Below are 16,220 nucleotides of genomic sequence, written 5' to 3' on the forward strand. Positions count from 1 at the left end.
AGAAGGGACTTAAGAAGATGTTAGAGCGGAAGGCGGAAATAATTGCAAAAAAACATTAAATGCAACAACGATTGCTCTGATGTGTCCTCACTAGGACATGGCAAGGCAGAACATTTCAGAGAGCTGGAATCTCCTACAAAGCTCAGGAGCCACCTAACCATCCCTACTCTGAACCAAAAGAGGAGAGACCTATCCCAATTCGTAAGCTCTAGGGAAAGATAAAAGGGGTGGTTCAGCGGAAGTAGAGGATCTGTAAGAGGTAAATACTGAGGGCTTTAATAACTCGGTTTTCGGCCTTCGTTCCGCACTGTATTCTGTAAAATATCGCTTCACCCTTAGTTTGCCCTCACTATTAATGCTGCAAGGAGTGGTGAACAGGGGGGACAAACACAGGGCGTGCACGGTTTTGGAGATGTAAATCAGCCATGGATTTGTGCGCCCCTTGTCTAGACAAAATCCAGGATGGTGTCTGTACATAGTGACGCCTATCGGGTTAACCCATACGAGGAGCCATAATAGCAGGAGGACCAAATCAACCTTTTGTGTGGTGTAGTGTAAATGTCGCTCTAAGTGGATGATAAAGCTGGACCTAGATGGTGGATGGTGCAAAAAGCTCTGATAGATGAAGTTTTCCTCTGCTTGGAGGGGAGCGGTGTTGTGGTAGCCCCAAATACCTGCACGTACGTAGCGACTGGATCACACTGGGTATTTTAAACATTAATGAGAGGCAAAACAGTCCCTTTCCCAGTGGGTATTGGGAGAGTGGAAATGGCACCTGCCGCTCTACTAAATTTAAGGCATACATTGTGTTGCTGTGAGTGCCAGGTCCCAGGAACCAAAAGTTACTTCCAAATAGCTAAAGTACCTCACCCTACTAAGTGGCTAACCCCTAATGGTGAGCCTAGAGATGGCAATTTTACCAGGCCCACACGCCATAGTATGCGACTCCCCACAATTGGTAACCAGGTGAAGGCTGCTCATGAAGGAAACTGCATTTTTCTTTTTTTAAACTTAAAATTGCCAAAAATGCATGGCCCTACAACGACGACTTAAAAATCACAAGCTTAACAGGAGGTTTCTTGTCATTATTTTAGTTTTCTGATGAACTGAAGACAAAGCTGAGCCCCCCCTTCAAGCGTGCTTCACTGGAGCTTCACCCTCTGGGCAGCATGGACTTTTGCCCCACCAACTGTCACATTAACCTCATGGATGTGTCCTACCCCAAAAGCACTACCTCAGTTGGACGGTCATTCAGTATTCGCTTTGGACGAAAACCTTCTTTCTGCGGTCTAGATCCAGATCAAGGTGTGTGCTGTGAATGTATTTCCTTATTTGCATGTGAAAGGTGTGCATGCGTTTATATTTGCGTTTAAATTAATTCTTTTGTTATAGCTTTTGTATCGTGTCCATATCATTCTGACTGTTGCATTTATCATGTTGGAACATAGCAACTTTTATCAGTAGCATTATTACTTGTAACGCACTATTGTATTAAAATTGGCGTATAATGCATTAAAAAAATATATGCACACTTATTAGACACACTTGAACATTTTATACACAACAATAATTAAGCTTATTAGTGCATCATATGTGGGCAGCTCATGTCAATCCTTTATTTATTTATTTATTTTTTATTTACACAAAATAAGTGTATACAATTATGAGGAAGCTTTAAAGCAGCCACAAAGTACTCCAAACTTGAGTATGTTTTACAACCTGAAAAGTGAATAACAATACAGGAAACTTTTTTAACAGAAATAGAATCTGATTAGAGGCAAGGCATAGATACCACTGTGTTCACTAATTGTGCAGTTAATGCACACATCCTTATCTAAATATAATGAGACTTCCTAATAAGTGATTTGAGAGTGGGAAAAAATCAAGTAAGATTGAAAACATTGTTTGTCTCTGACAAAATAAGCAATTGGTAGCAACAAATGTGTATTTAAAAAAAATATTATCAGCTTATATTTTTATATGAGAACACCTTTAGATAATTTTGCTTTACTTTCATGGCACACTTTTATAACTTCCTGGAATAAATATTTTTCCCTAACAGTGTGTCACAACTCTGCTATAACAGAGTCACTCCTGCTCCTCTCTGTGAGAGGTGGTGGGTGCTCTGATCGACTAAGGTTTTGAGTGTTGTTGACTGTTGTGCACTGATCAAGTACATTTTAATTTCTGAGTCTTTCGGAGTCTAGTCATAATAGGTTTGAGATAGCTACCCCACTCTTACTGTATATTCCCTAGGTATGAATGGTCTTCCCCTTAGAAAAACATTTAGGCCAGATTGTGAGTTGTGTGGAGTACGAGTGGTGTTACCACCACACCCACTGAACACCAAAGTCCTGATGTGAGGCAGGTCTTTAGCAGCTTTCGCGTGGTTATGAGGCAGGCATAACTTGTACAATTTGTATTTACTCTTTGTAATTCCATTTGTTGTCTTTCTTTGAGACAATCTCCACAGACTATTTTCCTAATGGAATCAGGCAGGCGAAAACTGCAGATGTGCAATAATTTTCGCACTATTCCTTAAAATTCTGATTCTTTACTAACAACATACTTCTAATATTACTGACATTTACCTCTACAGGATTTCTGCACACAAGGAAATGCATGCATGTAATTCATTTTTACTTTTTAACTCTTACTTACAGGTAGAACTATAATTACATAGCACAGTGTTTGAGTGGCGGAATACTGTGAGCCTGCATGTACATGGACATTTTAGTCCACTGCTTACTTGCACGCACTGTCCCCTGTTAACATTGGGTGTCTGGTCAAATCAACCATAGGAAAAAGGGAAGTGTGCTTAGGTGTACTTTTAAGCACACTTCTTTGTGAAAAACAGATGAGCTGAAATGTCAGATTGACACTTCCCTTTACCTGCCCTTAGGTGTAGAATTTGTGCTGGGTTTTACACACCCACCTCATTTTGCTCCTGCCTACATTTGGTTTGTGAATTTGCAAATGTGCAAAATACTACTTACCTTAAAAAAATGCTACTTTGGTTTATTTCTTCTTTTGATGTAATAGTTATTCTTCTTTTAAATATTTAAGTATCCAAAACTGTGTTTATTGTGTTTAGTTGGCAATTTAAATCCAATGTCCTACACGCAACATTGCATCACAACGATGGCTGCCCCCTCGTGGAAGTGCCTTCCTGAAGAAGATGGGTCAGATAGCAGTTTAATGGACAGTGGGTTTGGGCAACTAAATGGAGGGATGAGCAAAGAGGAGCGTGGGTTGAGCTTCCTGCTGAAGCAAGAAGACAAAGACATCCAAGACTCTTACCTGCAACTCTTCAACAAACTGGACTTTGCCGTAAAGGAAATGAAGCAATACGTCACCCAGATTAATAAGTGAGAATCTGATGTGTGATTGGTGTGTAGCTATGTACTGCTGTGAGAGTATGCTAGAAATGTACACTGCTTTTATAAGATATGACTATATATATCAATACCACATACACCAACACAGTAGGATTGCTATGAGCTATGAGGGTTTAAACCTACAGAGCATATATACAATGGTTATCATATACAGTATGTTGTCTGTAGGATGGAACGGTCTTCTCATATTATGACTTTAGTCTCATAATTGGGCCACTGTCATTGTATGATTGACCCATTGTAGACCACATATTTTATACTTGATTATATGTAACGTTTCAATATAGTGTATGTATTCAGATCGCTATAGTTATGATTTTATTGCTATCCATTTTCATACTTTAAATAATTGATTACTGAATTTTCCTTGTGTACAGTGGTCTCTCTATGATATTTTTATTGAGAAATGTATAGTTTTAGGTTTGTTTTGTACATTTCATACATTGAACTTTATTTAATGTCGACGTTTGATTTACCCAGTCATTCATTTTGATCTTTTTTCCAGGCTTTTGTCCACCATTACAGAACCTTCCGAGTCTGATACCTGTGAGCCTCCATCAATGGAGGGGACGCCACCCTCATCTGTGGTTACCGAAGAAGGAGACATAGATAAGGTTGAACAGGGCGGCATTAAGAAGGTTTGCTTCAAGGTTTCCGAAGAAGATCAAGAGGATTCGGGTCATGACACAATGAGCTACAGGGACTCGTACAGGTAGGTTCCACAAATCTCTATTCACCTTTTCTGGGAAGTTCACAATCTTGATAGACTTGCAGTAGTCTGTGAACATGGTAAACATAGAAAATGTTGCTAAGTTACAAATGAAGCAGTGGTAATTAAAAGGCTGTGATTTGCAAGTGTATTCCCTTTATATATCTCAGTTCAGTTTTCTTACAACAGTACAGTCGATAGGATGTTTGTGTACAGAACACCGCCAATTAGCAAGCATTGCTAGCAACGTGGAAAGGAAAAGCATTTGTAGATTTCAACAGATATTACATCCATACTTTTAAATGCAGTCTCTCTCATCCAAATTAGGCACACTGGTATTTAACGGCCATGTGGATTGATAGGTTTTCTCAATTTACTATTCTGTAATGAGTTGTACTCTAGGTTCTGTTAGATGATGTGTAGCAAAAGCAGAGAACGATGTGGCTCCCTATCTACAGTCGAAGAAAGGCAGATTTGGGTGTTCAGAATGTCTTACCAAAGACATTGATAATCATTTTTATGTATGACCCTCTTTAGGACATTTGAATTTTGTTATTTATTCAGAGGCATGTGAATGAACATTTATTAGTGTGACTTGGTGGTTACATCACATTTTTCATTGTGGTTAAACTAAGGACTTCCTTACCTGTCTGTAGAACCTACTAAAGGGGATAGAGTGGATCTTCTTATATAGTCTCCGGTAAAAGGTTTCAACGCACAGTGGCAGCAAAGTACTGCAGTGTGTACTACGGTTCCAGGACAAGTTAGTTCTGGTGTTTCATGTGTAAATTGAATGTGATACTTGAACTTGATTTTTAAATGTTTTGAATCTGACTTTGCACTTTTGTATATGTCATTTACTTGAGGCTCCCCTACCTGAGGGGGGGGGGGGGGACTAAAACATTTTTTATTCACTTCCGCACCTCGGCATTTCTTCCAGCTCACGCTGCTCCTGAACCTTGATGGCTCCCGTAAGAGCGGTGACGCCATATTCGGTCCCTTGCGCTCTTGTGCTCTAGTCTTGCTGGCTATAAACGCAGCATACTGGCACCGCTGTGCCGCTGATGCGCCAAAGGCAAGCCCGTCTGTGCCTGGACGGCACCAGGGGGTAGTCACCCTGCCGGTTTTGGTTTGTGCAGTATACACCAGATAAGTTATGTTCTTTGAACTCTGAGAGTAATACCAGCTGCCGAAATTCGGTGAATGTGGACATAGGTCAGACTACATGTCTCAGGTTCTCTTTTGTGCTGCCCCCAAAGTTTGCAGAAAGATGGGAGAGCAGTAACATTTGTAGGACCACGGAGATTGCTCATTGTCTTTTGCTTAACTGTCATTCCCTTCCCAAACATAAAATTTAAATTGCCCACCACATATTGGCATAGCAACCGATCACCCTTTTTATGGTGGAAACCTGGCTACATGCTGAGTCCGCTCCTGACATTCTAGAGGCTATTCCCACGGGCTATGCAATGTTAAGACTGGACGGACCAAAGGGGAGGGGAGGCGGTTTGGCGGTGATATATAAACATTTGAGATTCAGTTTCTCTGAAGTGCAGATTAGTGTATCTTAAGCAGCCTTCTTTTCATTCTCACTAACAGCCCGCTGTTCCCTCAATGGTTTTCTGACTTATAGGCACCCTGGGCCTCCCTTCACTTTTTTCACGGCTCTACTGGATTTCATCCCTGCATATGCTGTGCAGCATTCAAAATTTCTAATCCTAGGTGATTTTAATCTCCATTTTGATGATCGGACCTCCCATTTAGTCACAAACCTGACGGAGGATTTAAAGACGTTTCACTTGCAACGGCTGGAACAGGAACCCACTCACATTCAGGGGCACACTCTTGACCACCTTTTTGCCAATTTTGCCCTAGTCAAAGAAGCTCCCCTGGTTCATATTGCTTGATCCAAATGCCCTCTTATTCATTTTCAGATTCTTGATACGTTTCCCTTGCCAAAACTATCTTCTGTCCAATCTATTAAAACTCAGAATTGGACCTCGATTACTCAAGAGGCCCTTAAGGTTGCCTTGATCTACCGGCCTCTATGCTTAGACACCTGTCCCCTGGTTGATAATCAACAGGTTTCGGCCTGGATTGTCGAGGCTTTAGATTCTATAGCCCCATGGAAATCTTGGAACATTTCTTGCTCCCGATCTTCCGCCACCTGGTTTACGGAGGACCTCCTTCAGATAAGTCAAGCAAGCACCTAGAACGTAAATGGCGCAAGAACTATTGTATTTTAGACAAAGATATCTACTTAAAAATGAAAGAATATCATAAGGAGATCAGACTAGCTCGGACTCGATTTTTATATGCAGAGTAGATGAGGCCAATAACTCCTCCCATGAGATATTTAGAATAGTTAAATCTCTCACGTCCTTGGTCGCTGTTTCTTCAGTTATAGCTCCTGCTGTCAGTAGCATTAATCAGATCACTCATTTTTTGCTGATAAAATATTGTCTCCTTGTGCCTGTTTCCCGGAAAGTGCTAAGACACCTAAACATTCTACTGTGAGAATGATTCTTCTTCCTTCATCAGAAAGCTCATTCACTATAGAGAACATCTCAGTGGAAAGAATTTGCCTCTTAGCTGACAAAATTAAATCTGGCTCCCCTTTAGACTCCGCACCCCAGCTAATCTAGTCCGTGGGCACACCACCCTTGCCCCTATACTATACACTTTGCTTAATTCATTCTTTGAAGCAGGTCAACTTCCAGCGGAATGGAAGCATGCTATGGTGGTTCCCCTTCTGAAGAAACTTTCTTTGAACTCCTCAAAACCAGAGACTTTCGGCCTATCTCTCTGCTTCCATTTGTTGCGAAAATTGTTAAAAAGCATGTTAATTCCCAACTTATGAAGTTCACTGATAACAGCCTCCTTCTTGAGACACAATCTGGTTTCAGGCCACAGTACAGTAAGAATCGTCACTCCTAGTTTCTGAGTCGCTATGAAGAGTGGCCGATGAAGGGAAAACTGCTGCACTTGTCATGTAAGACTTAAGTGCAGCCTTTGACACTGTATTGCATGGTTTCCTGCTAGAACGGCTGTGGTCACAGGGCATAAGAGGAAGAGCTCATGAATGGCGTTCTGACTTTTTACACAAGCGCTCTTTTCTGGTGTTCGAGAAGCCCTATATCTTCAATATTATCCCTCTCCAGCACGGAGTGCCACAGGAATACACTCTGAGCCCTACCTTGTTTAAGCTGTATCTCCGTTCCCTGGCAGGCATAATTGAAAGCCATGGCGTGATGATTATGTCATGCGCGGCGATTGTGTCGTGTGCTGATGACACTCAGCTGATCATCACTGGCACAAGATGACAGCAGTGCCTCAGCGAACTTTAAGTCCTGTTTGGTAGATCTTGCAGCATGCATGGATGGATATTAGTTGCCTGAAAATAAATGCGGACAAGACGGAGGTCCTGGTGATCGGGAAACAGCCCTCAATATGGTCCTCTGCGTGGTGGCCGGGTGAACTTGGCCCCACCCTGATCCCTAAACCAAAAGTAAAAAATGTGGGCTTTTTTTTTTATGCACAGTTATCTTTTGAGAGCCAGATCAAGGCCATGACTGGCACTTGTTTTAGAGTACTAACGTTGCAAAGGAAGATTTTAGGGCTCCTACCGGACTCAGCAAGAAAGAAGGTAATTTAAGCGCTTCTAGTGTCTCGGCTTGATTATTGTAAAATACTCTATCTGGTAGTCTCAAGGGGCAGTCAGTGAATGCTTCAGAGAGTTCAGAATGCAGCGGCCCAGATGCTGTTGCAAATTCCAAAACAGCTGGCCATTAGCCATTAGTCTTGCTGAACTTTCCTGGCTCCCTGTTAAGCACAGAAGCTCTTTTAAGGCACTATGTTTTATGCATAGGATACTGAATCAGAGGGGTGCAAGTTATTTATATCCTCTGATTCAAGCCTATACCCCCTCCAGACACCTTAGGTCTAGTGAAGCGGCCCTGACCGTAATTCCTAAATGCGCAGAATGCGCCAGGGAGGCAGTTCCTTTGGATTTTTGGCAGCCAAACTCTGGAACTCAGTGCCATTGGATCTGAGACTCAATCCTCTAGAAGTAAGTTTCTGTAAAAATCTCAAGACCTGGTTGTTTAGGTAAAGTATGTAGTACCATCTGGTTGTTTAGACAACTCTGACTTTACTTGACTGCGGACCGGTGCTTTTTTCTCCAGCGCAGGAACACTACTTGGAGTAACCAGGCAAATCCTTTAACATAACATAACATGAAAACTGCAGATTAAACGGCATGCTGAAATTGGAAGCCATTAGTTCACTATCATATTTTAAGACACTGATACCTGGGTGTGTAAAGGATTTCCTGCCTTTATTCTTCTGCTGTCCCCTCGTACACAGAATGTGCCTTGATCATTTTGGAAGTGTCACAAATGTGGAATTCCACACATTTATCTTGGATACTAAAATACAGAATGTAGCACATAGACAAAATTAGTCATTTTAGTAGTTGGTATTCAATTATAGTGTGTACTTGTTATGTCTGAGGTCTAATATTCAGTACTGTATCTAGGTTACCTCCTGTGTCTGGGCATGCAGATAACAAAAAAAGTGTTTTGGGCTGTATTTATTCAACCATTGTCTGGGCATCAATCCTTTAGGAGAAAATCCACAACACATTTGTGCAAAAATAGGCTGTTGCTTTGTATGTACTGGGGCATGGTCTTTGTTAGGTGAACAGTTTCTTAGAAGGCAATTATGATGTTGAAACCGGATTCTAAAAACAGTAAGGCCACATGACGAGTTATCTTTCTTCATGATGTGCTTATGATTACTGAATTAAATCCAAATGTGTGATATTGTTACCTTTTCAGGGTAATGTAACAAAATGTATTTCATCTTGATGAGTCTTTTCTGTGCAGATGATGATCTATGAGCAATCCGACTATGGCTTAATGTACAGGTTATATAAACCAGTATTAAAGGTCACATATTATAAGAGCATTTTTGGAAATTCTATATCGCCAGGTTTTTATACTCAAGGCTCTGTTTTCTTTCTTGACCACTTGTTCTGAGCCCGGCTAAACTGGCATCATTTATTGTATGCTTTGTGTATAATGGCATGCCTTTCTTGTCTAGAGGAGCTGCTGCTGGGCCAGATATAGGCTGACGCAAAATTGTTATAATTCAGCAGGTACTGAGAAAAATAGAATATTAATAAGTGTCCTATTGTAAATTGACCGAAACTACCTTCTGCCCTGTACAGCTACAAGCATCACTAGTTGTGGGTGGTAACGTATGATTTTTATTACCAAAAGTAAATCTCGTTAACCTAGAGTGCAAGTTACCGGCTTTCCAGTTCTCCCATACAGCTAAAGCTAAATGAAACTTGTAACGGGTGAGGGAGATTCTTGTAGTGCACGGGTAGTTTTACCTGAATTGTGCAAATTCACAGATGGGTTTGAAATCAGATCCGTTATCATGTAACTGCTTCGGTGGGAACCTGTGACTGGGCTTTTTTCATGATTCTTTTTATTAGAGAGGTTTTTGTATTCATCTATTGTCTAGGATTTCGTGACAGGTATGTCCAGTAGTTGCACAAGGAGATAACCAAACTGTTGGTTTTTGGAGGCCTGACATTGTTTCTGTGGAATATTGAAGGTTAGACCCTCTCCAAAGAGGAAACTCCCTTCCAATTTTAATTTCCTAGAATTTACTGTAATCTTTATCCGACTTTAAATATGTCCTTTTTTGGGGGATTTTTATCCTTTTTATTTTATATTTCCCCGAGTTTATCTGGACTGCTTAATAACTCTTTCCAATGATCTCTTTTACATTTTCTTTAGTTTTTAGGTCGAGCGACCTATCTCAATGCGCATGTGCATTGAGCGGGAGCGAGATATATAGGGGCTTATCGAGAGTTTACCTACTGGCGATTTGATGCTGTGCCCGTGCGCTTTTAGGTCAATGCGCAAGCGCATTGACCTAAAATGCGCGTGCACAGCATCAAATCGTCAGCCATCTGTTGCCCAGCTTGGTGCCGCTCCACCCCCTGCGGCATCAAAGGCTTTCACGGCCGGACGGCCGTGCTTTCAGTTTGCCGCTCCACCCCCTGCGGCATCAAAGGCTTTCACGGGCGGCCTCCGGCCGTGACTCGCATTTCTCCTTCCTTCGTGCCCAGCCCCCTCACCCACTTCTATTTTCATCATTTCATAGTTGGCATTCAAAACAAATAAACATTGACCGAATTATCTATATAGCTTACAATATGTGCAGCTGGAAAATGTGTGTGATCTTGACAATGAACAGTTTATCCCATAATATTTCGAGCCAGTAACTTGCTGCCCAGTTACCTTGCAGCCTCTGTACTTCCAGGGCCGGGGGACTTAAAGCATCGCCACCAACTGACAGGGCATCAGACTTCTATACCTTCAACAACTTTCAGAAACACACCCCGTCTCATACTTTCTGGATTCCAGGCGCTGCATCTTGTTTTGTGTGTGCAATGTTTACAATTTTTGCATCCTTGCTTAAAAATGCAAGTATTTCAATGTTTTAGTTATGCGAAGTCTCTTCTTTCTCCGTGATTTAAAAGGAATAAAAACATTCTTAACACACGTTAACGTCCGGCGCCACTTCAGTCGCAACTAACTGGATTTTATTAAATGTTGACTATTGTTGTGCTCTCTTAACTTGCGCAGCCAGGTATTGAAAGGTTGGTATGTGGTTGCTGCTGCCCCACCACATGCACCACCACTACATCCACCACCGCATCCACAACCACCACCGCATCCACAACCACCACCGCATCCGCAACCACCACCGCATCCGCAACCACCACCGCATCCACCATCACCACATCCACCACATCCACCACCACCACATCCACCGCATCCACCACCGCATCCACCACCGCATCCACCACCGCATCCACCACCGCATCCACCACCGCATCCACCACCACATCCACCACCACATCCACCACCACATCCACCACCACATCCAACACATCCACCACCACTTCCACCACCACCACATCCACCACCGCATCCACCGCCACCGCATCCACCACCACCACATCCACCGCATCCACCACCACCACATCCACCGCATCCACCACCACCTCCACATCCACCATGACATCCACCTCCACATCCACCACATCCACCACCACCACATCCACCACATGCACCACCACCGCATCCACCACCACATCCACCACACCCACCACCACACCCACCACCACACCCACCACCACACCCACCACCACACCCACCACCACATCCACCGCATCCACCACATCCACCACCACATCCACCACCACATCCACATCAACCACCACTTCCACCACCACATCCACCACCACCACATCCACTGCATCCACCACCACCACCACATCCACCATCACCTCCACATCCACCTCCACATCCACCTCCACATCCACCTCCACATCCACCTCCACATCCACCTCCACATCCACCGCCACATCCACCGCCACATCCACCGCCACATCCACCGCCACATCCACCGCCACATCCACCGCCACATCCACCGCCACATCCACCATCACCTCCACCATCACCTCCACATCCACCATGACATCCACCGCCACATCCACCACCACCACATCCACCACCGCATCCACCACCGCATCCACCACCACATCCACCACCACATCCACCACCACATCCACCACCACCGCATCCACCGCATCTACCACCACCACATCCAGCACATCCACCACCACATTCACCACCACATCCACCACCACATCCACCACCACATTCACCACCGCATCCACCACCACATCCAACACATCCACCACTGCATCCACCACCACATCCACCACCACTTCCACCACCACCACATCCACCACCACCACATCCACCACCACATCCACCACCACATCCACCACCACATCCATAACCACATCCACCGCCACATCCACCATCACATCGCCCATCACATCAACCGCCACATCCACCATCACATCCACCGCCACATCCACCGCCACATCCACCGCCACATCCACTGCCATAACCACCGCCACATCCACCGCCACATCCACCACACCCACCACCACCACATCCACTAGACCCTCCACCACCACTACATCCACCACCCCATCCACCACCACCACCACCCCATCCACCACCACCACCGCATCCACCACCACCACCGCATCCACCACCACCACATCCACCACCACATTCACCACCACATCCACCACCACATCCACCATCACCACCACATCCACCACCACATCCATCATCACCACCACATCCACCACCACATCCATCATCACCACCACATCCACCACCACATCCACCACCACATCCACCACCACATCCACCACCACATCCACCACCACATCCACCACCACATCCACCATCACCTCCACCATCACCTCCACCATCACCTCCACATCCACCATGACATCCACCACCACATCCACCACCACCACATCCACCACATGCACCACCACCGCATCCACCACCACATCCACCACCACATCCACCACCACCACATCCACCGCATCCACCACCACCACATCCACCACCACATCCACCACCACATCCACCACATCCACCACATCCACCACCACATCCACCATCTCATCCACCATCACATCCACCGCCACATCCACCATCACATCAACCGCCACATCCACCGCCACATCCAGCGCCACATCCACCGCCACATCCACATCCACCGCCACATCCACCGCCACATCCACCGCCACATCCACCGCCACATCCACCGCCACATCCACCGCCACATCCACCGCCACAACCACCGCCACATCCACCGCCACATCCACCACACCCACCACCACCACATCCACCGCATCCACCACCACCACATCCACCACCACATCCACCACCACATCCAACACATCCACCACCGCATCCACCACCGCATCCACCACCACCACTTCCACCACCACCACTTCCACCACCACCACATCCACCACCACCACCACATCCACCACCACATCCACCACCACATCCACCACCACATCCACCATCTCCTCCACCATCACCTCCACATCCACCATGACATGCACCACCACTGCATCCACCACCACATCCACTACCACATCCACCACCACATCCACCACCACCGCATCCACCACCACCACATCCACCGCATCCACCACCACCACATCCACCACATCCACCATCACATCCACCGCCACATCCACCGCCACATCCACCGCCACATCCACCGCCACATCCACCATCACATCAACCGCCACATCCACCGCCACATCCACCGCCACATCCGCCACATCCACCACACCCACCACCACCACATCCACCAGACCAACCACCACCACACCCACCACCACTACATCCACCACCGCATCCACCACCACCACCGCATCCACCACCACCGCATCCACCACCACCACCGCATCCACCATCACCACATCCACCACCACATCCACCACCACATCCACCACCACCACCACCACCACCACCACCACATCCACCACCACATCCACCACCACATCCACCATCACCACCACATCCACCACCACATCCACCACCACATCCATCATCACCTCCACATCCACCATCACATCCACCGCCACATCCACCGCCACATCCACCGCCACATCCACCGCCACATCCACCGCCACATCCACCGCCACATCCACATCCACCACCACATCCACCACCACATCCACCACCACATCCACCACCACATCCACCACCACATCCACCACCACATCCACCATCACCTCCACCATCACCTCCACATCCACCACCACATCCACCACCACCACATCCACCACCACCACATCCACCACATGCACCACCACCGCATCCACCACCACATCCACCACCACATCCACCACCACATCCACCAGCACATCCACCACCACCACATCCACCGCATCCACCACCACCACATCCACCACCACATCCACCACCACATCCACCACCACATCCACCGCCACATCCACCGCCACATCCACCGCCACATCCACCGCCACATCCACCGCCACATCCACCGCCACATCCACCGCCACATCCACCGCCACATCCACCGCCACATCCACCGCCACATCCACCGCCACATCCACCGCCCCATCCACCGCCCCATCCACCGCCCCATCCACCGCCACATCCACCGCCACATCCACCACACCCACCACCACCACATCCACCGCATCCACCACCACCACATTCACCACATCCACCACCACCACATTCACCACATCCACCACCACATCCAACACATCCACCACCGCATCCACCACCACATCCACCACCACCACTTCCACCACCACCACTTCCACCACCACCACTTCCACCACCACCACATCCACCACCACCACCACATCCACCACCACATCCACCACCACATCCACCATCTCCTCCATCACCTCCCCATCCACCATGACATCCACCACCACATCCACCACCACCACATCCACCACATGCACCACCACTGCATCCACCACCACATCCACCACCACATCCACCACCACCACATCCACCGCATCCACCACCACCACATCCACCGCATCCACCACCACCACATCCACCGCATCCACCACCACCACATCCACCACCACATCCACCACCACATCCACCACATCCACTATCACATCCACCGCCACATCCACCGCCACATCCACCGCCACATCCACCGCCACATCCACCATCACATCAACCGCCACATCCACCGCCACATCCACCGCCACATCCACCGCCACATCCACCACACCACATCCAACAGACCCACACCCACCACCACTACATCCACCACCGCATCCACCACCACCACCGCATCCACCACCACCACCGCATCCACCACCACCACCGCATCCACCACCGCATCCACCATCACCACATCCACCGCATCCACCACCACATCCACCACCACATCCACCATCACCACCACATCCACCACCACATCCACCACCACCTCCACCATCACCTCCACATCCACCATGACATCCACCGCCACATCCACCGCCACATCCACCGCCACATCCACCGCCACATCCACATCCACATCCACCGCCACATCCACATCCACATCCACATCCACATCCACCGCCACATCCACCGCCACATCCACCACCACATCCACCATCACCTCCACCATCACCTCCACATCCACAATGGCATCCACCACCACCACATCCACCACATGCACCACCACCGCATCCACCACCACATCCACCACCACATCCACCACCACATCCACCACCACATCCACCACCACATCCATCACCACATCATCCACCACCACCACATCCACCACCACCACATCCACCACCACCACATCCACCACCACCACATTCACCACCACCACATTCACCACATCCACCACCACCACCACCACATTCACCACATCCACCACCACATTCACCACATCCACCACCACATCCACCACCACATCCAACACATCCACCACCGCATCCACCACCGCATCCACCACCACATCCACCACCGCTTCCACCACCACCACATCCACCACTTCCACCACCACATCCACCACCACATCCACCACCACATCCACCGCCACATCCACCACCACATCCACCGCCACATCCACCGCCACATCCACCGCCACATCCACCGCCACATCCACCGCCACATCCACCGCCACATCCACCGCCACATCCACCGCCACATCCACCGCCACATCCACCGTCACATCCACCGCCACATTCACCGCCACATCCACCGCCACAACCACCGCCACATCCACTGCCACATCCACCGCCACATCCACCACACCCACCACCACCCCATCCACCAGACCCACCATCACCACACCCACCACCATTACATCCACCACCCCATCCACCACCACCCCATCCACCACCACCACCGCATCCACCACCACCACCGCATCCACCATCACCACATCCACCGCATCCACCACCACATCCACCACCACATCCACCATCACCACCACATCCACCACCACATCCACCATCACCACCACATCCACCACCACATCCACCATCACCACCACATCAACCACCACATCCACCACCACACCCACCACCACTACATCCACCACCCCATCGACCACCACCACCCCATCCACCACCACCACCGCATCCACCACCACCGCATCCACCATCACCACATCCACCGCATCCACCACCACATCCACCA

At 47.8% G+C, this 16,220-nt stretch overlaps 1 protein-coding gene across 1 annotated transcript in view; it reads left to right on the forward strand.

Annotated features, from left to right (window-relative positions):
* The window catches only part of PREX1 (phosphatidylinositol-3,4,5-trisphosphate dependent Rac exchange factor 1), a 774,514-nt gene that overhangs the window by 633,391 nt on the left and 124,903 nt on the right, over positions 1-16,220 (forward strand). Inside the window, exons 25-27 of the mRNA XM_078651860.1 lie at positions 1,095-1,305; positions 3,095-3,368; positions 3,904-4,110. Of these exons, the coding sequence (XP_078507986.1) occupies positions 1,095-1,305; positions 3,095-3,368; positions 3,904-4,110 (692 nt within the window). The remainder of the gene's footprint in view (positions 1-1,094; positions 1,306-3,094; positions 3,369-3,903; positions 4,111-16,220) is intronic.

Source organism: Lissotriton helveticus, chromosome 7 (genome assembly GCF_964261635.1).
Source record: "Lissotriton helveticus chromosome 7, aLisHel1.1, whole genome shotgun sequence".
In the NCBI taxonomy this organism is placed as follows: domain Eukaryota; kingdom Metazoa; phylum Chordata; class Amphibia; order Caudata; family Salamandridae; genus Lissotriton; species Lissotriton helveticus.